This window comes from Cervus canadensis, chromosome 21 (assembly GCF_019320065.1).
Source record: "Cervus canadensis isolate Bull #8, Minnesota chromosome 21, ASM1932006v1, whole genome shotgun sequence".
NCBI lineage: Eukaryota > Metazoa > Chordata > Mammalia > Artiodactyla > Cervidae > Cervus > Cervus canadensis.
This window is the reverse complement of record NC_057406.1, coordinates 58,251,231-58,274,329: the sequence shown is the minus strand read 5'-3', so window position 1 is coordinate 58,274,329 and position 23,099 is coordinate 58,251,231. Positions and strand designations below refer to the sequence as shown.

The window sequence follows — 23,099 nt, the reverse complement described above, 5'->3', positions numbered from 1 at the left end:
GTAATGCTCAAAATTCTCCAAGCCAGGCTTCAGCAATACGTGAACCGTGAACTTCCAGATGTTGAAGTTGGTTTTAGAGAAGGCAGAGGAACCAGAGATCAAATTGCCAACATCCATTGAATCATTGAAAAAGCAAAAGAGTTCCAGAAAAACATCTATTTCTACTTTATTGGCTAGGCCAATGCCTTTGATAATGATTAGAGCAAATAAATCAAGGTAGGGTGTAAGTGACTTTATTCCTCTAAAATGGATATAGATCCATTCTACTGGGTGATCTTTTTGGGCAAGAAGTCCCATGGGAGAATGAAGAGAGGGGAGCACAAATAATTCTGAAGGTAAATCTAGTCTAATGCCAGTAAGAAATTGCTTTTGTAATTTATTTTGTACCAAATAGAGTTCCAGTTGATAATTAGCAATGCCTAAAGAGGGTCTAGACTTCCCTGGTGGCTCAAACGGTAAAGCATCTGTCTACAATGCAGGAGACCTGGATTCAATCCCTGGGTTGGAAAGATCCCCTGGAGAAGGAAATGGCAATCCACTCCAGTACTATTGCCTGGAAAATCCCAAGGACAGGGGAGCCTGGTAGGCTACAGTCCATGGGGTCGCAAAGAGTCAGACATGACTGAGTGCCTTCACTTAAAGAGGGTCTAATCCAGTTTATATCACCTAAGAGTTCTGAAAATCATTTAAGGTTGATAATTTATCAGTACGAATCTGAGTTAGTTGAGGAGTAATATGTTGTCTATTAACAACAAATCCTAAGTAAAGATAAGGAGTAGAGATTTGAATTTTTTCAGGGGCAATGATTAATCCAGAGTTTTTTAAGCATTGTAGAGCTATACCAAACATGTGTTGAGTTTCTAAAATGGATGGAGCTGAAAACAATATATCCTCCATATAATGGATAACAAGAAAGTCAGGAAATTGTTTTCTCACAGGCTCAAGGGCTTTAGCTACATAGTACTGACACATGGTGGGATAATTCATCATTCCTTGAGGCAATACAGTCCACTGGTATCATTTATGAGGCCCGATATGATTAGGATAAGGGAGAGAGAAAGTGAATCTCTCCGTCTAAAGGGTGTAGAGATATATTAAAAAAGCAGTCTTGCAAATCAGTAATAATAATGTGCCCAATTTTGAGGAATAGCAGTAGGTGATGGGATTCCTGGTTGTAATGCACCCATAGGTTTCATAAATGCACTAACCTTTCTAAGGTCTGTTAAGAGATGCCATTTGTTAGATTTCTTTTTTATAACAAAAATAAGAGAGTTCCAAGGAGAGCAAGATTCTCAATATGTTTCAATTCTAATTGTGTATCTACAAGTTCTGGAGCAGCCTGTAGTTTCTCTTTTGTAAGGGGCCACTGCTCTGTCCAAATGGTCTCATCGAACTTCCAAGTTATTTTTATAATTGTATTATTTGTTAAATGAGCAGTGGCCCTAGGAAAAATGTGGAATGTAAATCTGAGTTTGCCATTGCATAAGTAAATCCCTTCCTATTAAATTAAGGGATGCATCTATCACATAAGGTTTTAATGTTGCAGGTTGACCTTCTGGTACCTCACATGGGTAGATTTGAACACTTTGATAAACTTCTTGTATTTTGGTTTGAGAAATTTCTGCAGTTTGGTAAGAGATTTTTTGTACAGGCCAGGATTTGGGCCAGAAATGTTTGGATATAATAGTAATATCAGATCCAGTATCGAGGAGACCAGGAAACCTTTTACCATTAATTTTGATATTTATATTTGGTCAGTCAAATTCAGATACCAATAATGTCCATAAGGACTGTTTTTATCTGTACTGCTGAATCTGCCTGTCTGTACATCATTAGAGGAGTTAATAGAGATGTAAGGTAAAAGGAGTAATTGAGCAATTTTGTCCCCCTTTTTGAATTGCCATAAAATCTGAGATGACATCATAATTTGAATTTCTCCTTTATAATCTGAATCAATTACTCCAGGTTGAACAGTAATCCTTTAGAAGTCAAACTAAATCAGCCAAGTACAAGACCGAAGGTTTGTGGGGGCAGGGGCCCAAAAAAGCCGGTAGGTATTCTAGAGGGGACTGCTTGAGGGTAAAGGAGAAAATCATTAAGGGCTGGCATATCGACGGCAGCCCTGCCGGATGTAGAGGGTTTGAGGGAAAAGATGGATTTTGCCCCTGGTTTTTGTTGAAGGGGACCTGGGGTGGGGGTGGGGTTCCCTGCCTGGAGTTTCCCGAAATAGGTTTTCCTTCAATATCAAATTTAGATTTACACTCTTTGGCCCAATGCATTCCCCTATGGCAGCAGGGGCAGACTTTTGGAGTTTTATTATTAGCTTTCTTAGGGCAATCCCTTTTTAAATGGTTCTTATCCCTGCATGTGAAACATCCCTCATTTCCCTTTTTTAAAGCAAGCAGCCATTGTTTCAGCTAGCATTTGCATTTTTTGAGTTTCTGATCCTAGATTGCAACAAGCCTTCAAATAATCAATAATAGTCCCTGTCTCATGAATTGGGGCTATAGCCTTTTGACATTCCTGATTTGGATTTTCGTAAACAAGTAATTTCTCTAGTTGCCTTTTAGCTTCTTCTCCTATTACAGTATGGGAAATAGCAGTTCCCAATCTAGCTGAAAAATCAGCATAAGTTTCATTAAGTCCTTGCAATATTTTAGTGTAGCTACCTGTAGGTTCCTCTTGAGGAGTAATTCTATCCCAAGCTTCAAGGGCCACTGTTTTTAATTGTTCATGCAACAAAGGAGGGCATTGTATTTGAGCTTCTATAGCATCAAATTGTCCGGTGCCAGTTAACACTTCAGAAGTAATTTGGTTTTAGGGAGCGCCAGCTTGAGCATTTTTGTTAGCATGATCTCTGGCTATATCTTGAAACCACTTTGTCCACTGAAGATATTCTCCTGGTTTAAGGAGAGATTTTTATTAAAGTTCGCCAATCACAGGGAATAAAGGTTCCAGTAGAAGACACCATAGCATTTAGAATTTCTCTAGTAAAAGGTGAATGTGGGGCATACATAGTTACAGTCTTTTTAATTTGTTGCATGTGAAAAATGTTAATATCTTCATATTGAGGTATTATTTGTCTTTGAGTGTTAGCATTTCTAAAAACTGGGAATGCAGAAAAACCATCAGCTTCAGAGACTTGTGATTGCAAAGCCAGCAATTCAGAGAGCCTCTGTTGTGAAGGAGAGTGAGTAGGTAGTAATTTTTTGCAAATATGAGTTTGTGCTAAGGACTTATCATTATTATCCAGAAAAGTATTCCCAGTTTTGGTGTCACAAAGTATCTCAGGAGAGTCGTCAGAATCATTAGGTTCTAGAAAAAGAGAGACTTTTGGATTCGCACCTGATGTCAGAGGAAGAGCATTTGGAGCAGCCGGGGCAGGGCTTGTAGGAAAATTCTGAAATATTTTGTGTTGTTCTAATTGGGCCTTTTGTAAAGTTTCATCATCTAATTCATATTCATGTAATAAGCATTCTGTCTGTTGTCGAATATCTGGAGGGCTAGAATTGCCTTGAAATGGCAGAATTACAGCTTTGATGGGAGCCCACAGGGGCCAGAAATCAATTGGAATATTTTTACTCTGTCTGGCGGCTTGTTCAACATTCTCTTTAACCCGATGCCAAATTTCTAAATCAAAACTGCCTTCATCAGGGAACCAGGGATTATGTTTGACTATTGTGTGAAGGCAAGCCTCTAATTTTTGGCGTGAAACTGAAAAGTCCCTGAATGTTAAATAAATGATGAAGTAAAGTAGAAAAGTGAGGGGACTTTCCAGCTGTTTGACCCATGTCCTTGTACTTACCGGCCTCAATTGGCCCTGAGTCACTCTGTCCGAAGTACCACATATACCAGGCCCCTGTTCTGGGCGCCACTTGTTGGGGTCCTTTAATGGACTGGAACCTGGTGGTCTGGAGTCGACGATAAGAAAGTGAAAGAAGGAAAGAGGCTAATATTCCCTGGGTTACGCAGCCATCCTTTGTGCTCCAGGGAATCAGCCAGAAAGAGAGAGAGAGAGAGAGAGAGAGAGAGAGAGAGAGAGAAGGACACGGGGACCCAAGTCTCTGGTGGAGCAAGTGTGCTTTATTGAATTCTGTAAGAGTATATATACCATAATACAAGGTAGCTTCTTCAGATAAAGAGCAAGAGACCAGACTTTACAAGTTACCAAGGAAGCAAGGAGCAATAGAGGCCATAAGGCCAAAAGGCGATCCATATCAAAAGAGGGTCATAAATAATTCCTATCACCAAATGGAAAAGCTAATGAAGGAAACCCTATGCAAGCATCCCATCTCTTTGATCTCTGTCCTGGGAGCAGCTTGCCTGTTCCTCTTGCCCCTGACAGGGACTAATAAGGAACAGAGGGCTCAAGAGAGATAGGAAACAGCACACAGGAATCCTACTGTTAAACATTCCCTGACACCCCATGAGCGCCTTTCCAGGCCCCTTTGCCCTCTGCTCTCATCCTTACTCACCAGCTGCCTGCCTCATTCACCTTCGTGCCACCGGCACATGGCACAGTCCCCCAACATACCAGCTGCTCATTGTGTACTGGTCATACTACTACTACTGAGTGCCACACCCATGCCAGTTCTAAACATTTGCTCACAGAGGTCTTTCTGCCAGAAACACCTGGTCCTACGAGTTGAAAAGTCATGTTCATCCTGTAAAGCCCAAATCTGGCATCACCTCTGAGAAACCCCCCAGGACCCTCCCATGCATAGACCACCATTCCGCACTCTGCTCCCATGGTACCTGGGAGAGGGACCTCAGTCCACCTCTCAGCCACTGTGTCCATGTCCTTCCACCTGTTTTGATCAGATATCTCTAGGCTTGTCCCTTATATCAGAGTTATCAGAGCCAGTACCTTCAGGTCCCAGTGACTCACCTGAGGCTCAGATCCTTGGTGGTTAATGCCATTTGGTTCAATGTAGAAGCTTGTTGGGATAGGCTGATAGCATGCTGTTCTTTTTGACCTTGGTTTATTTTTCCTTGATAACAGATCTCACAGAAAACCCTAAAACAGAAAGTCAGTCCTGTGTGCTGTCTGGTTCCCAAGCAAAGAGCCACCATAAACAGAGGGTTGAGTGTGTGTCAGGGTCTGAGTTGGCACTGTACACACATTTCCTATTTAAGTCTCACATCAGCTCTAGGAATTGTTGGCTTCATGTTGCAGTTAAAGAAACTGGGTTGAAAATGTCCATACCTTATAAATCATGCAGGTGGACTGCCATTACTTTTCTGCTTTGCCTCAAAAAGAAGGGGCTGGAGTGGACCTGGACCCCCATGGAGGTCAACCTGACCTTTCATCAGGGCTGCTTCATTCCAGGACATGACCCTGGGGCATCGTGGCCCCCTCCCCCCCTCCCCCCGCTCCTTCACCTCCCAGGTTTGGAGGGAGGGACAGAGAAGTGTTGAGTATTATTCCATCACTTTGGTCTTTATATAACCCCATAATGCAGGCCAGGAACCTGATCTGATTTTGCAGATAAGACAGCCGAAAGGAAGGGAGTTGAGAGAGGAGCCAAGATTCAAACCAAATTTGATGTTGAACATTTAACACTTTGCCAACAAATGTTGTTATAGCCAAAGCTATTGTTTTCCCAGTATTTATGTATGGATGTGAGGCTGAGCGAGAAGAATCAATGCCTTCAAACTGTGGTGCTTGAGAGTCCCTTGGACAGCAAGGAAATCAAATCAGTCAATCCTAAAGGAAATCAATCCTGAATATTCACTCCAGTGAACTGATGCTGAAGTTGAAGCTCCAGTACTCTGGCCACCTGATGCAAAGAGCTGACTCATTGGAAAAGATCTTGATGCTGGGAAAGGTTGAAGGCAAAAGGGAAAGGTTGCAGTAGAGGATAAAATGGTTAAATAACATCACTGATTCAGTGGACATGAACTTGAGCAAACTCCAGGAAATAGCGAAGGACAGGGAATCCTGGTGTGCTGCAGTTCATGGGGTTGCAAAGAGTTGGACACCACTGAAGGACTGAACAACAACCTTTCACCTGGTGAGGCAGGTGGAGAAATGCAATGTAAGGGAGGGGCAGCAAAGACCCAAAGATTGTGAATAGTGACTGCAGCCATGAAATTAAAAAATGCTTTGGTGTTGTCACCACAATAATCTGAAGGGGGGCTTTGGCAATCATGTGGGAGCACGAAACTGCGGGGAAGAGGAAGGCTGACTGTGACCCTAGTGGAAGCAGCCGCCCATCAGAGCTCTTTCCCAAGGGTTCCAGGCTGAGACCTAGTCTTTGCTCTGCTAAAAAGAGATTGCTGTGGTGATTTTGGAGCCCAAGAATATAAAGTGAGAAGTCCTCCAGGCCCCTGGATCAGGCTGAGAAAGCAGGAGGGTAAGGAAGCCAGGAGCTGGAGCATCAGGAGGGCCTGGCCTGGGCGTGGTGTTTGCAAATGTTAAATGTCCAATGTCAGATTTGGTTTGAATCTTGTCTTTTTTTTTTTTCTTCTGTAAACTCCTTTCTTCCTAATTTTTCTCCCTAGTTAAAAAAAAAATTTGGATCCTAATTTAAGACAGGTAATTGAGTGGCTGCGCTCGCCGCTGTCCTTTGTCGTGGGGTCGTTGTTGGCTCCAAGGCCACAGCAGTCATGATGAACTTACTTCAGGTTGTGCGTGACCACTGGGTACATGTACTTGTCCCTATGGGATTTGTCTTTGGATATTATCTAGACAGGAAGAATGATGAAAAGCTAACTGCCTTCCGGAACAAGAGTCTGTTATATAAAAGGGAATTGAAACAATGAAGAAGTCACCTGGAAGTAATGGCTACAGCTGAATTACAGAATGTTCACATTTTTTAAATCATAAGAGAAATAAAAACACTCATTATTTAAAAAGAAGAAAAAGACAGATAATTGAGCAATTGATTTGGATTAGAGGTTTGAAGCTGAAAAGCACTCTACTAGGTTCTAAAGATATTGTAAACAAGCTTTACCTGGAGAGAGGAAGCAGATTCAAGTTCAGCAGATCCCAAAACAAGAGGGCGAGGAGTAGTGGGTGGGGTTGGAGCGGGAGCCCCGAAAGCCACACCAGACATCCTGGGACATGTCCCAGGGGGCACCAGCCACTTCTGTCCTCCTGGCAATCAGGAGACCAAGGGAATTCTTGTCTGCTGTCACTATTGTGCTAAGATACGGTCTTAAAAAATAACATCTAGCCCCTGTGGAAAACAGTGTGATGGTACCTTAAAAAAATTAAATTTAGTATCAGCCTATGATCCAGCAAATTCAGCAAAAGAACTGAAAAAAGACTCTGGAAGAGATATTTATACATTCCTATTCATAGCACCATTACTCACAATGAACAAAAGGCAGAAACAACTGAAGCGTCCATCAGTGGATGAACAGATAAGAAAAAAAAGCCATATTACATACAATGGGACGATCCCCTGGAGAAAAAGCCTTCCCACTTCCAGTATTCTGGCCTGGAGAATTCCATGGACTGTATGGGGTCACAAAGAGTCGGACAACAATGGGCAACTTTCACTTTCAAATACATACAATGGAATTTTAGTCACATTGAAAAAGAAGGAAATTCTGACATGTGCTACAGCATGATGAAATTTGAGGACATTACACTAAGTGAAATGAGACAGTCACAGAATGATAAGCACAGTTGAATCTGCTTATATGAGGTCCCTAAGTGTAAGCAGGTCAAAAGAGAAAATTAGTATGGTAAATTCCAGGAGTTGTGGGAGGGGGAAAGAGGGAGTTAATGTTTAATGGTGGCAGTGTTTCCGTTCTGCAAAATGTAATATGTTCTGTGGACGGGTGGTGGGGCTGGTTGCTGAGCTGTATACTTTAAAATGGCTAAAATGGTAAATTTGGTGTTATGTATATTTTATCATAATCAAACATTTTAAAAAAATCCTTGAAAAGCCCAACATTTGTGGAAAAATACAACAGCACCTCAATCCTTTACAATTTGCAAAACATTTTTACACACGTAACAATATATTGTACAACACCCAATGGTGGAAGCACTTATTAGTCCTGTGTCACAATGAAAACTAAGGTTCAGACTTGACCCAAAGTGGGGAAGCTGGCTGAAATGAATTGAGTGAAAGTCGCTCAGTTGTGTCCGACTCTTTGCAACCCATGGACTATACAGTCCATGGAATTCTTCAGGCCAGAATAATGGAGTGGGTAGCCTTTCTCTTCTCCAGGGGATCTTTCCAACCCAGGGATCAAACCCAGGTCTCCCGCATTGTGGGCAGATTCTTTACCATCTGAGCCACCAGGGCAACCCAAGAATACTGGAGTAACTAGCCTATCCATTCTCCAGCAGATCTTCCCGACCCAGGAATTGAACTGGAGTCTCTTGCATTGCAGGCGGATTCTTTACCAACTGAGCTCTCAGGGGAAGCTGACTGGTTTCTCTGAATCTCATTTTGGTATCTTCTCTGGACTACGCTATTTCTCCAGCAGAAGAGAAATTCTTAAATCTTCAGATATGCAAAAAATATTATTTTCTTCTGTAAATCCTCCATGTTAGCTGGATCTGAGTCACAAACATTAAACTTGTCCACTAAACTTGTCCAATTTATCTGGCATATGAGGTGAGCCTGGTGGCCTGAGTCCTTAGTGGCCATAGGGAGCAGATCTGGTCCAGGTCCGTGGGGACCCACTGCAACTGGCACCAGGTGTTAGCTCACTCCTGGAACAGCCCCAACCTTGGGGGAAAGCTGCCTGAACTCTTCCCACAATCTCTGCCCACAGAGACTCTGGGCCCCGTTCTGCTGTGTCCATGTCTCCCTCTTGCATGTGGGTGGGGAGAGAATTTGCCATCATGCAGTCCTCCTGGAATTCACCTACCCCAGGTTTTTGCTGTGACTTGGTTTCCTTGTTCATAGAAAGAGTGTGTAGCTTCCAGTGTCACTGAGTAAGACAAGTAGAGACAAGGCTTGGCATACAGTAGTGCTCAGTCAACAAGAAGCACTACTTTCTGGGCTCCAGGTGTCTGCATTACCTTCTTTTTTCTTTCAAAGCCCCATTGCATTGTCTGCTATTCTCTTCATTCCCGTGCAAGGATGAGAAAGCAGACTTAGAGGATTCCGTCATCGAATCACTTGTGCCCAAAATCACAAGGCTGGGCTCACCACCTCCCCTACTTTTACCCGCTAATTCTCACCACCATCATTCAGCTCTCGAATCAGAGACATTTAAAAATTAGTAACTGCAGACTCATAAGACAAAAAAGCACAGTTGCAAAAATACTCCAGACAGTAGACTTCAAGTCCATCTGTCGACTGCATCTCCCCACCCTTGTGTCAGCCACAAACTCGGGGCTTTTGCTTGGCAGCAGAACTTATCCTGCAAACATCAGCATCAGCAGCTCATGTCCTGCAATGTCCATTTGTCCAAATACTGCACACTCACGTTCCGTCCCCCAGCACTCAGAGTTCAGGCTGGAATAGATGCCCCTGAGCACAGACACATAGTGTTCAGGGGGCAAATGTGCAGCTGCCCCCCTCCCCACCCCGTCTTGTAGTCCCTGACCCCTCAGGAGCTGCTGGGACTCAAGGATGCCTCCTCCCTGGATCTTGGGGTCTTCTGGACACAGCTGGCTCTGGGTGTCATCCCTGAAAGAGGGACAGTGGTGGGCAGGGGCTTTCTTGGTGGGAAATTATAGCATAGTCACCCCTCCCACCCACTCACTTTATTTTTTTAAAATTTATTTAAATGTATTTTAAAAGTTTTTTTAAAAAGTGTTGTATTGGTTTCTGCCATTCAACAATGCAAATCACCATAATTAAACATACATCTCCTTCCCCCATCCTATCCCTCCAGGTCAAAACAGAGTGCCAGATTGAGCTCCTCATGCTACACAGCAACTTCCCGCCAGCTATCCATCCTATACCTGATAGTGTACATATGTCGACACTATTGTCTCCATGCCTCCTACTCTCTCCCTCCTCCACTGTGTCCACAAGTCCATTCTTTACATCTGTGTCTCCATTCCCTCCCAGTAAATAGGCTCCTCAATACCATTATTTTTTAGGCTTCATATATATAAACATTAATATATTATATGTTTTTCTCTTTCTGACTTACTTCACTATGTATAACAGGTCCTAGGTTCATCCACCTTACTAGAACTGACTCAAATTCACTCTTTTTATGGCTGAGTAATATTCCATTGTATATATGTACCACGTCTTCGTGATCCATTCACCTGTCAATGGGCATCAAATTTGCTTCAATGTCCTGGCTATTGTAAGTAGTGCTGCTACGTACGTTAGGATATATGTGCATTTTTCGATTACAGTTTTCTCAGGGTATATGCCCAGTAGTGGGGCTGATGGGTCATTTGTTGTTGTTCAGTTGCTTAGCTGTGTCCGACTCTTTGTAACACCATGGACTGCAGCATGCCAGGCTTCCCTGTCCATCTCTATGTCCTGGAGTTTGCTCAAACCCATGTTCACTAACTCCAGGATGTCATCCAACCATCTCATCTTCTGCTGCACCCTTCTCTTCCTCCCCTTACCAGTGTTAGGGTCTTTCCCAATGTGTTGGCCCATCAAGTGGCCAAAGTATTGGAACTTTAACTTTAGCATCAGTCCTTCCAATGAGTATTCAGTGTTGATTGCCTTTATGATTGACTGGTTTGATCTCCTTGCTGTCCAAGGGATTCTCAAGAGTCTTCTTCAGCACCACAGTTTAAGAGCATCAATTCTTTGGCACTCAACCTTCTTTATGGTTACACTCTCACATCCATACGTGACTAGTGGAAAAGCCATGGTTTTGACTATACAGACCATTGTCGGCCAAGTGATGTCTGTGCTTTTTAATATGCTGTCTAGGTTTGTCATAGCTTTTCTTCCAAGGAGCAAGCTCCTTTTAATTTCATAGCTGCAGTCACCATGTGCAGTGATTGTGGAGCCCAAGAAAATAAAGTCTGTCTCTATTTCTAATTTTTTCCCCATCTATTTGCTATGAAGTGGTGGCACAGGATGCCATTATCTTAGTTTTTGAATGTTGAGTTTTAAGCCAGCTTTTTCACTCTTTTCTTTCACCTTCATCAAGAGGATCTTTAGTTCCTCTCCAATTTCTGCCATTAGGGTGGTATCATCTGCATAGTTCAGGTTATTGATATTTCTCCTCAGGGATCAAACCCACATCTCCTGAATTGGTATGCAGATTCTTCACTACTGAGCCACCTGCAAAGCCCACATGTATACATATACAGGTACATGTAAAACTGAATCACTTTACTGTATGTGTGAAAGTAACAGAATATTGTAAGTTAACTATACTTCAATTAGAAAAAAAAAAGAAAGAACGAAGACACTGCCTAATTAAGATAAACCTGCTGGGATCAAAGGTGAGCTGATGCTGGAGAAGGAGGGCTAGAGACCAGCACCAGGGGGAGACTCTTCTTGCTGGGACAGCAAAGCTTCGGGAGGGCGATAGAGGAGCCTCAGATCCTTCTCCTGGGCCTCAATAATCTTAACTCTTTGACTTTCTCCCATTTTAAAGCCTCTCATATTCCTGGCCTCTCGTTGCTAGTTCCCCTGCCTCTCTGTTCTGCCCCCAGTGTGTTCTTTAGTCCAAAATAAGTGGTGTCTCCCCTCCCGTCACTCTCCTGCCTTAGTCCAGGCTGCAGGCTCCTTCCTTCTCTCTCCCCATCCTCCACCTGCATGCATTCCTCCCCTGCTGGGCTCAGCTACAGAAATGTCAGATCCCTAACACCCAGCTTCATCAGTGTTGTCTCCCCCTGCTTTTCCTTCTAACAAGGTGCTCTGAGCCTTCACCTCACATGTGTGCCTGGTCCCTGCACTGTCCTGGGGCGGGGGAGTCAGGCCCTACTGCAGGCTCCCATAGGTGCGGGCGAGCTCTTCCAAATGCTTCTCCAGGACCTGCACCTGCTGCCTCAGCCTTTCAACTGACTCTGTATTTGCCCTCTCATGCAAGTGCTTTGCCTCTTTCACCAGGAAGGACACACCCATCAAATGGAAGACATCTACAGTGACTGGCATGCACCATCTGGGCTCCTTCGGACACTGCAAGAGCTATCCTTCCAAAAGCTTTCCTGACTTTGCCAATCTGGACTGAGACTTGAGTAGCGGGCATGAGGCACTGAGAACTGGCTGTTAAGTGAGGGTCAGCTGTGGCCAGCTTGATGTTTTGGACGTTCTTCCCAATGCCTTTCATGGCTTGGGAGAGTTTCTTTGTGGAGGAAACAATCTGGGGTGTGATCTTATGTAGAAGCCCCAAAGTCACCTCCTTCTCATTGATGCCAGTTGACACAAGGGTGACTGACTTCAGTTTCTGCTGATGTCCTGCTTTTACTTTCCACCATGATGGTGGACACACCAGTCACATCAGCCGCTTCTCCCAGCCCTATCCCACCAACAGTGTCAGACTGGCCCCCGCTGACACGGGTGGCAGAGCCAGGCCAAGGACTCTCAGGAAGCAAGACGCAGAGCCAGCAGAGGCGGTGACCACCTGGGAGATGGTGCAGTCTCTGTGCACTTTGTCACCCTTGTCTGCCAGGGCACGGGGCTTTTTATGCCCTCCTCAAGTTCCTGTTTCACCTGAGGAAACTCCTCCAAAAACCTCTTTCTGTCCAACTGGCCTCATTGGAGCCTGTCTTAGTCCCCCACGGCCAAGGTTCTGTGCAGCTTGTTCAGATATTTATGTAGTCTATCTGAACGTCAAGGTACTAAGAAAGACTATGTTAGTCTGTAGAATAGGTTCAGCAAGAGCTCTTCTGCATAAGCTGCAGATGTTATTATAAATCACCAGGAAAGAATTTTACAAATGCAAACATTTTTTCAATATTAAACACATATTTGGGCATTGTAGATGCTCCATGTACATATCCAATCCTGGAATAAAGCAGCAAAAGTCACCTTAGGATACTCTTAAGAGAAGTATTTGATAAAGACACCTCACAGGCAGATCCCACCATCACTTCTAAAGTGTGTGTAGAGTGGGAACTCCACAGACAAACAAAGGCAAGTGGGATTAGAGCAGAAAAACTGTCACTCAAGGGCCTGAGTGTATAGTGAGGAGTCAACATTTTTTACCCTTGGCTACTGGGAAGTGGTTCCTAAGCCCCTAGAATATTCTGGCTGATACGAGTATCCTTGTTGCCTGGGCCATTGGACAGTCTGACAAGGTGATGAGTAGCCTCTGGGTCATGTGGTATCAGTTCTGATCTCTGGAGAAGCTGGACTCTAGGGCATTAGTCTGACCTCCAGGAGGGGCTGGAGACCACAGGGCAGGATAATTTTTTAAACAGGGTGAGTGTCCTTGGAGGGCAGTGTTCTGTGTGCCGTGCCACACACTGAATCCAGGACATTCACGTGTCCTGAGGACAATGGAAGCTTCGTGTGCAAAACATGCCCAAACTCGGCCCTGTGACTGATGGGAAAGTGCATCCCTCCATGTAATAAGCTGTAACTGGGATCATGACAGCTTTCAGTGAGTCTGTGCATCCCTTGAGGGAATTCTTAAACTTGAAGTAAGTTGTGGGAACCTCCCAAATTTGCCATTGTTGTCAAATGTAAGGACAGTCCTGGGAATTGTGCCCCCAGAATTTTCAGACTGGCTAACTCTCTGTGCTTGGAATTTTGAAAAATATCAAAACTCAGAGTTAAAAGGACCCTTAATGTTAATTTTGCCTGGCATCTGCTCTCCCCCAAGCCTGAGTTCCCTGACCTTTCCAGAGGAAGATCACTGGGTCCATCCACTGCCCCAGTTGACAGGGAAGCAGGAGATGTGCTGTGAGCCCTGGTTCCTCTTGGACTCTCCAGCCTACCTCACTGACTCCTGACCCGTCACCCAGCACCCAGATGTCTTGGATATCACCAGCCTAACTGACACTTTACCTGAGACAGCTTCACAAGCCTGCCCTCCAAGGCCATGTGCAACTTTGTGGAACCTCTAAAGATTCAATAGGCTGCAGTCTATGGGGTCGCTAAGAGTCCATGACTGAGCGACTTCACTTTCACGTTCACTTTCATGCATTGGAGAAGGAAATGGCAACCCAGTCCAGTGTTCTTGCCTGGAGAATCCCAGGGACAGGGGAGCCTGGTGGGCTGCCATTTATGGGGTCGCACAGAGTCAAACACGACTGAAGTGACTTAGCTAGCTAGCTAGCTAAAGATTCAAGAGGCTTGGGGAAACATCTATCTGAACGGCTGAGCCTGAAGAGACCGGCACTTGCACAACTGGTGGAGGAAGCGTTTTCCTCTTTGGTGGGGATGCTTGAGGCTCCTCAGAATCCCTCAAATGACACACAGTCACAGCCACTCACTGTGACCTAGGAGGGCTCACTGAGCCACACGGCCTTCCACTGTCAGGGAGGCTCCATGCAGATTAGAAGAGGGTCCCAGATGGAGGGAGAAGCTAGGTCCCAGGCAGGGTGTGGAGGACGTGGTCACCCAGGGCCCTCTAGCCCAGCATGAGGGGATTCTGTCAGGGAGGGAAGAAATGTCCCCCCTCCTACTCAGGGGATCTCTAATAGGGTCACAGCCCCTTCAGTTCTGTGTCCTTGGGGCCCGCTCTCCTCACTCTAGTCCTGGTCCTGCTGCCCAAGCCTGCCTACTCGTCCTCCAACCTGGACCCTCTGCTCCACCCTGACCCTGGGTCTGACCCTGATGCAGGCCTCCCTGGGCCTTATGACTGTACTTGGTTCCCCACCTCTGACCTGCATTTCACTCTGAGGCCATCAGCATAGTCCATCAGACTGAATTGCTATTCCTATTGGACACAGGCAAGTCTGAGACTCTAACATATAAGCCCAGAGCCCCAGAGTTGGGCAGGGCTAGAGCCAGGACCCCACCAGCTCCATCTGGTTCCTCTCTAGCCTCTCTGTCATGTGGGCAAGTTGGATCCTGCAGGGCTGGTATAGTCCCTAAGATGGGGAACGAAAGCACTCTATAGAGTCAGAATCCTCAGGAACACAAAGTGATGCTGGCTGGTGTCAGGATTTCCTGACTTGTCCCAAAGGATATCCTTCTTGGTTCTCATCTCCTAGAAGAAGACTCTTGACCCCTGTGTCTTTCCAACAAGCTTTTAAAATTTAACATTAATTGAGTATCTACTCTATACCAGCTATCATATGAAACACTTTGCATGCATGATCTCAGTGTCCTCACAATAAAACTGAACAGATAAAGAAACTAAAGCAGAGAGTAGTTCAGTAACTTGCCCAAGTCACATAACCTGCTCTTCTCGCAGGTTTCTGTCTCTTCTCAACCTGAGGCTACATACTGCCAGCAAATGATGTGGAGGAAATATTCCTCATGCATTCTTGAGATGGAACATCCTCAACCCCATTCATAGGATGTAGCCTGGAGGAGATGTGCCTGCCAGGAGGAAGCTAGCCTGGGTGAGATCTTCTTTGGAGGATCTGGGTGACTTAGGTGACATTCTTGGCACACCTGTGTGGGTTACCTGGATAAATCAGCCTCAGCCACAAAACTCTCTCAGGGTTTCTCTTTAGTGAGTAGGAAATGCAGTTCTTCCTTGCTCACTCTTTCAAGAAATGTTCAATGACATCTTTAAAAAAGCTTTTGCCTTCTAGACAGAAAAATAAAAAGATTAGAAGAACTTATGATGGAAGGTAAATCGTACCGAGTTTAGAGCGATTAAAGTTCATCCTCCTGAGCAGTAGTCATCTTAGGTACTGATGATGGATTCACCTGGGACTTTGGGGGGACTGTTCTTCCTCCCAAATTCATAAGATGAAGCCCTGAACGCCCCTTCACCCTTGCAATGACTGTATGAAGATAGGGACTTTAAGGTGGTAATTATAATGATATGACGTCATCCATAAGTGTACGGCCTTAATCCAGTAAGATCAGTGTCCTTATTAGAAGAAAATCCAAATCTCTCTTCCTCTCTCTGTCCTGCAGCATGAAGACTTATTAATTTTTCTCTTTTTCCTGTGCCACTAAGGGAGAAAGGAATACAGGGCTCAAGTGGAGGGAACCCAAAACAGTAAATCTGTGTATTGATTGATTGGGGTGGGAGTGGATGGGGGAATAACTGAGCACTTGGGTGTCTGCAGGGGAGCATTTGAGATCAATAGAGTCTGTACCTGCCTGAGGTATCCCACCTGATAAGCAGGTGCTTATATATGAGAGCACTTGGCAGGTGTCTAAACACAGAACAGGGAAGGGGGGATTCAGGAGGAAGGGAGAGGTTTCCACTGAAATGAACACATTCCAGGTAGAGGGGATAGCACCACACTAGGCAGGACCTACTGCCTAGTAGTGGCCCCGGGCCATGGACACATGTTATATTTGATCCTCATCACAATGTAGGGAAATTCTTTTCCAATTTTACAGGTGAGGTAAGGTAAGGCACTCCACGTCACACAGGTGACAGGTGGCAAAAGCCAGACTGGGGTTCAGTTCAGAGTTGGCTGACGCCTGCAGGGCAGTTGGGCTGGAGGCAGGGAGAGAACTGGAGGAAATGGCCTCTGTGGTTATGCTCCAGGATCTGGGAGCAGGAGGAAGCTTGGACAAAGGCAGAGGACAGGAGGAGCTCCAGGGATGCTGGGGGACCCCCTCTCTGCCCCACCTGGCTTTGGAGGCTCCCTCTGCTGTCCCTGCTCACGATGGCTGTCCTGGCTTCACTTCTGAGTCACTTACTGGACAACAGGGGGAGAAAGTGAATCCCTTAGACTTGTCTCCCTGAGTAGAGGTCCTGGAAGGAGGCCTTGTGGATGGATCCCTGGGTGGGGGAATCCCCTGACTCCTCTGGGGGGCCCGAGGATGCTTATCCAGTCCCTTCTTGGTTCTTGATTCTTCTCTAGGTTAATTCAGTCAGTTGGCACCACCTCAGTTCTGGGTCACAAGTAGGAACCAGCTAGATAAGAGACAGTTGACTACCAGAGCAGTCCCCAGGTCTTCTGAGGTGCTGGTGGTAGCAGGGGGTCTCAGAGATCTCCCTTCAGCTCCTTGTCTGCGTCAGGCTGGAAGGAGGTGTGGCGTCACCCTTGGGGAAGAAAAAGCAGACTATTGGCTTGATCGTGAGTGAGCAGTGACTGCAGGAAGAGTGAGGGGCCAGGTCTCTGGTGGGTTCCCCTGGGACAGCCACGAGTGCCACCAGAGACTTGACCCAGCATGATTCTCTGTCTCCTGGGTTCTGCTGGCCACTAACTAGTTAAGGAAAGTTACTCATCATCCCACCAGCTCCCTCCAGGCCAAGTCAGAGTCCTGATCTCCTGTTGGGGTATAAGGAACAGGTAATAAGACAGGAGATAGTCATCTGCAAAGTTATAGGAGCAATAAAGCCAGACAAAGAAGAACAGACAGGAAGGAATACTCTGGAAATTATGTGAGGCTGGGAACACTTGTGTTACTGATTGGTAATAGGTGATCTTGATCTAGCATCTATGACTTGCAGACTCCTGAAACTCACCTAAACTTAGGTCAGCCCAAATTTTCACACTGATTCCAGAGCCTGGAATTCAACCCAAGTCTTTCTGATCCAAATCCCAGGTTTGTGATGACTATGTTCTGTACCCTTTAATATACAAAAACATATACTTGTGGATATATCTTTGTCAGTAAATAGCTCTTCTCATTCATTCTGAAGTGATGTCTTGCTCCCTGTGCTCAAGTCTCTGCCTTGATAAAGTTCCTGGTGCTTCAGCTCCCACAGCCCATGTCCTCCTTATTTCTGCAAGAGTCTTTATCCCACAAGGGCCTGGAGTCCCACCAGCCCCACTCCATCCCTGCAGCCCTGCTCTGGGTGGCTGAGGACCTGAATGGTGCCCCATCCTCTCTGCTGTCCTCCCTGACTGTTAAAATTGGAGCTCTTTCTAATTATTTATGTAAATAATAGTGCAAAGAACCCCCTTCTTGTAGAAAACTTTGCGTGCATTTGACTGCTTCCTTAAGTTATTTCAGGAGTAGAATAACTGTGTCTGAGTGGATCAATACCTAAAATTATTTTATACTTAGAACCACACTGCTTTGGAAAGAAACTACACCAATTTACATTCACACTCATGACATATGGTGTGTCCAGCCTTTCAGTCTTGCCAGTTCTCAGTTGTTTAAGTAGCAGATCTTTATATTGACAGAATCTCTTTTGATTCTGGTTGTGACTATCTTGTGCTGTGAGATGACGAAAGAAAGCAAATGTTGCTTATGTTTATGTGCTATTTTAAGAATTAAAGAAAGCACTTATTAACTACCCCTTCTGAAACCTGGCTGAAATGATAGTAAAGGTCCTTATAGTTACAGTAACAGCTATTGATGAGAGTGGTTTGTGTTTCTGATTTTGTTCTGCACTGGTATTTGCTCTAAGATTTCACAAATTATAAAGCATATTTACTGATAAGCTGGAAGTCTGTACCCATGTATCCCTGTTTATAGCTAAGGAAGCTAAAGCATAGATGCTTTGTGATTTGCCCAATTTCAGAAAGCTGGTTCAGCATAGACTGGATTCCAACCCACTCTTGGGCTTAAGAACCCATACTCTGCCTCTCCTCATTCTGTGGCTAATTAAAAAAAAAAAAAAGCCTGAATGGTGGCAAGCCTAGAGTCTTCAACACATACTTGAGGACTGAGTGAATGGAGAAGTGATAGCTGAATAGAGAAGAGTAGAGTGAGAGAAACAGCAAGAGTGAGTAGAGGCAAGAAAAATGGTCCAATGGCAGAGTCCCAGAGAGGGACCAAGATGAGAGGGAGCCAGAGGGGAGAGCAGGGGACAAGCTCACCAATCCCATGGTGCATCCCATATTCACAGCAGCCTTAAGTCTGCAACAAAGGGGGGAAATCAGAATGGAAAGACTCCAGAAAAAAATTTCTGTTTTATGGAAATCGCAGGTCCTCATCCAATCACTTTACAAAAATGTGCCTGTCAGCCCTTCTCCATCTTAATTTGAATGGGCAATCCAGGATCAGACATATGAGAAATATGACAACCTGGAAAAAAGAGATAAAAATGACATCAGAAGAAACAGATAATTTTAAAATATTATTTATTTATTTGGCCAAGCTGGATCTTAGTTGTAGCATGTGGGATATTTTAGCTGTGGCATCTGAACTCTTTGTTGAGCTTGTGGAATCTACTCCCCTGACAAGGGATGGAACCCGGGCCGCCTGCATTGGGAGCATGGAGTCTTACCCACTGGACCACCAGAGAAGTCACAAAGCAGAGAATTTTGAAAATTGAAAAATTTTGAAAACTCAAACCCATGTCTGAAGAAGATTAGAAAGCTGTTTTATTCATAAAATGAGAACAAGGTACATGGAAAAGGGAAATAAATAATGAAACAAACAAAAATAGATCTTGGAAACTAATAAAGTGTTTACAAAATAACTGTAAAGAAAGGATGGAAAAGAAAATCAAAGAAAGCTTGCAGAAAATTGAACAAACAAATGTCAGAAGAAATGGAGCTAGATGGGGGAATAGAAAGGTTACCATCATAGTTGTTTCTGAGAAAGTTATTTGGGAATGAGCTGCAGGGGAAAAGGAGGTGTGTGTGTTTTTATGGGGTGAGATAAGACATAACCATGAAAGATGTGGATCCAGGAATCAGGAACATCAACCAGAGAGAAGGGAATCCAAGGATCCTAGCTGGGCATGCAGCAGACCTAGAGAGAAACCAGTCCAGAACGGGATAAGAAATCCAGAATCTGTGGGGACAGGGGACACGATATTGAAGGAGGAAACAGGCAGAGCTGGGCTCCATTTTAGGCCAGGCTGCAAACATTAGGCTACACGCATGTTCACCCTTCCCAATGGACTCTGAACTTTGTGCCCAGTGTCTATAGAAATGGCATACCAATGGAAAACCAGACCCCCCAGATAAAAGAGCCTCAGGACTTGTACTTGGACTCTCCATCGCCTAAAAGAATATACTAATTATCTCTGTAACAGAGCAAAGTGGTAGATTCCACTATGTTTATCGGGATATGACCACAGGCCTATTGATAAATATCCACTGTTTATCTAGTCTTGTGACACATGAATCATGGGTTAACTTTGATTGTATCTTTTACCTTGTCCAGACTAGTTTCAAGGAATTTGGGGAGGTGGGTTTGAGCAAGTACACTTAGGGTATATAAGGTTTTCACAAAAACTGGTCGGGGTCCTTGGCTAAGTGGAGACTCTGCCTTGGGCCCGCTGGTGTAATAAACTGCACTCCACTACCTGCATTGTCCTTCTGAGTGACTTTGTTTCCCAGAACACCTGGCTACAACATTTGGTTCGTTGGCCGGGAAACTCCTCACTTTGAAGAGACAAGTCCCATTTGGGACTACTCCGAGGCCTTGTGACTTGAATCTTCTAGAGGGGGGAAGGCGCCTCACCCTTCTGGAAGGATTCTGCTTCTCAATGCCCGGACCTTTCACATTAGCAAGTAGTGGATGGCAGTGGGGAAACTGAGCCCTCAGGTGAGGAGGAACCCACCTGGCAGGGTGGGAGAGGGGGCCTGATCACCCCCTGGGAGGGAATAGAAGGGGCACGGACCCACAGGAGCCTGGAATAGGCAGGCAGCAGCGATTGCTTGGTACACAGGTCGATGAGCGTGCTAGGGCTTAGGAAAGGAGTTTGCGAAGGTCATTTAGGAGGTGCCGTCTTAGGGAAAATTATTCCTAGCGATTGCCAGGGGATTTTTAGGATAGGAAACTGGTCCTTGTATGCTCATATTCTGCCCTCCCCCAGGAGGTGTCCTGTCTGCTGTAAAATTCTTGACCCCCTCGGAATTGTCAGGCTAGAAGGAGGGGGATACATAAGTGAGTATGAATTGGTTTTTCCGGAGATGGCCTGGGACATGGAATATTTAACCCATTTATGTTTTCATCTGCACCTGATCAAGCCCACCAAGGCAGAAAGGACTTCAAGGGAGAAACAGTCGTGGACCACGTGGTGTTCTGGTTTGGCCTTGCTGACCGGCAGGTGAAGACACATTGATCCCCCTTCTCCCTCTGGGATCTGGCAGGATTTCGACGAGGATGACCTGCCCCTCCCCCATACTGGATGATGATGCACCTGCTGGCCCAGTGCTCCACCAGGACCAGAGGCCGCCCAATCCAGGGCTAGGTGAAATTCCTGCAGCAGCCGCTGCTTGTTATGCCTGATGTCCGAATCCCCGAGTGGGAAGAGAGAAGGCTTCCAAGACAATGCAACTCGCAGAAAGGGAAGTTTATTACTGACTCGAGCCAGGACTCTCCGCCCACAACCAACGCAGTGGTGCGGGTCAGAGAGCCCCGAGCCCAAGCTGTTACACAAATTTATAGGGTGAGAAGCGGATTGGTTACACGTTTGCAAAGCAATTTCATTGGTCAATACTTTCGGGCGCGCGGGACTTTCCTGGGGGTTTCCGCCCCGTTCCTAATTTCCTAATTGGCAAACAGCGGTCAGTATTAAGTGAAAGCTAATTGGTCCTATTTGGCTAATTGGTTGTATCCAGGTGGCCTGATAATCTTACCAAGTAGGAAGGCCTACTCCTAATCTAAGCTGTGTTACTTCTGCTCTCCTCACATTCCCCCCTGTCTGTTGTTCAAGTAGAGGAATCTTCCTCTTTTCCATCTTGGGCCACTGACACTGTAAGTGGACCCAGGAGGGTGGAAATTAAGGTAGTCAGCCAGGGGGAGGGTTTGAAACCAAGACTCAAACCATCTCTGCTGGGCTTCCCGATCTCTCTTTCGGCTTGTAGGGAGGAAAGCCCTTGGCCTTGCAGAGATAGTGAAGCTTGGTTAAATTGCCCCCGTATTATCTGAGGTACTTGGTCCAGGGGACTGCGCCACACTCAGGGCTACCAAATCTCTGTTTCCTACTTCCCATTCCTGGGGCCCATCACAAGAGGTTACACAGCTCCAGCTCCTGCAGTAATAGCTTTCCATGCCACCACAGGTTTTCCAGTTATTTCTTATGTTGCCCGGGCACGCGAAGAACCCCTCTTGGCTGAGTTTTCTCCCGGTCCCCACGGCTCCCCATGGCCCGAATTGTGGGTATTTCCCTCGGGGTCCTTTCCTGGGGAAGATTCCCCTTAGGTCAAAGTAAAGGTCTGGCCACCAGGTGTTCGGAGGGTGGATTCCTGAGGTCTCGTTGAGCAGCTCATGAGTCTTCCCGTCGCTGATCAGCAGGAGAATTAGGAGACCTCCCAGTGGATTTGACGGGTGAGGACTCACCTTCCATTCTGCTCGCGCTTTTTCCTGTTCTTCTGGTGTGGCTTGCCGCACGTGATTGCAGTGTACCCAGGGTCCAATCCCATCGACCTTGACAGCAGTAGGAGTGGTAAGGAGAACAACATAAGGGCCTTTCCATCTAGGATCTAATACACACAGGAGTGGGTCTTCCATACAGAATCTCAAAAGGGGTAAGATTCAGCTTATAAGGGGTGTTACATGCCTGAAAGAGTGCGAAGGGAAGGAGGGTCACCCAGTCCCCGCCAGTCTCTATTGCCAACTTTGTCAAAGTTTCTTTTAGGGTCCGATTCATTCTCTCAACCTGTCCTGAGCTCTGGGGATTATATTCACAATGTAACTTCCATTTTGTTCCCAGAGCTTGGGCCAGCCCTTGTACAGTCTGGCTCACAAAGGCAGGTCCATTATCAGAGCCCATAGTCATTGGCAGCCCGTACCTAGGCACTATCTCCTTAGCAACCACTATTGCTGTCTCTCTCTTAGCGCGGAAGGCTTCCACCCACCCTGAGAAGGTATCTACCAGAACCAACAGATAGCGATACCTGTACTTGCCTGGTCTTACCTCAGTGAAATCTATCTCCCAGTGTTGCCCTGGCTCTTACCCTCGGTACCTCGTTCCCGTGTGCTGCTTTTTCCTGTCCTCATCAGCTGGCATGCTTTGCAAGCCTGGATTATCTCTCGTCCAGTTGTATTTTCCTCAAACACTGATCAACACGCAAATTCAGTTCATTTATCTACTCAGTGTACCCAAGCTTCTTCTTCAGAGACTCTGGCATCTCAGGGGTAGGAGGGCGAGGGAGCCTGAAGTAGACCTTCACAGAATCATAGATAAACCACTGTAGTGCAGTCAGAGTGCCGATCATGATGATGTGAGCAAAGAGTCCCTTCCATACACCTCTAAATCAGTCCCATCCCTGCCATTTCAGGAGAGGCACTGCTACCCTTCTCTTTATTCAA

The 23,099-nt window shown here is 45.6% G+C and overlaps 1 protein-coding gene and 1 long non-coding RNA gene across 2 annotated transcripts; both read left to right on the top strand.

Moving 5' to 3' along the window:
* Positions 1-1,808: 1,808 nt before the first annotated feature.
* On the top strand, positions 1,809-23,040 carry LOC122424058. The gene is made up of 5 exons (XR_006264283.1): positions 1,809-1,820; positions 1,966-1,973; positions 8,633-8,636; positions 8,841-8,849; positions 22,868-23,040. It is a non-coding gene; the product is annotated as an uncharacterized LOC122424058 (long non-coding RNA).
* LOC122424053 (NADH dehydrogenase [ubiquinone] 1 beta subcomplex subunit 1-like) lies at positions 6,563-6,858 on the top strand. The gene has a single exon (XM_043441698.1). The coding sequence runs from the start codon at positions 6,610-6,612 to the stop codon at positions 6,763-6,765; it is 156 nt and encodes a 51-aa protein (XP_043297633.1). The 5' UTR covers positions 6,563-6,609; the 3' UTR covers positions 6,766-6,858.
* Positions 23,041-23,099: the final 59 nt, after the last annotated feature.

Coding starts and splice junctions, on each gene's coding strand:
- LOC122424053 (XM_043441698.1), top strand. CDS start 6,610: ATGATGAACTTACTTCAGGTTGTGCGTGACCACTGGGTACATGTACTT.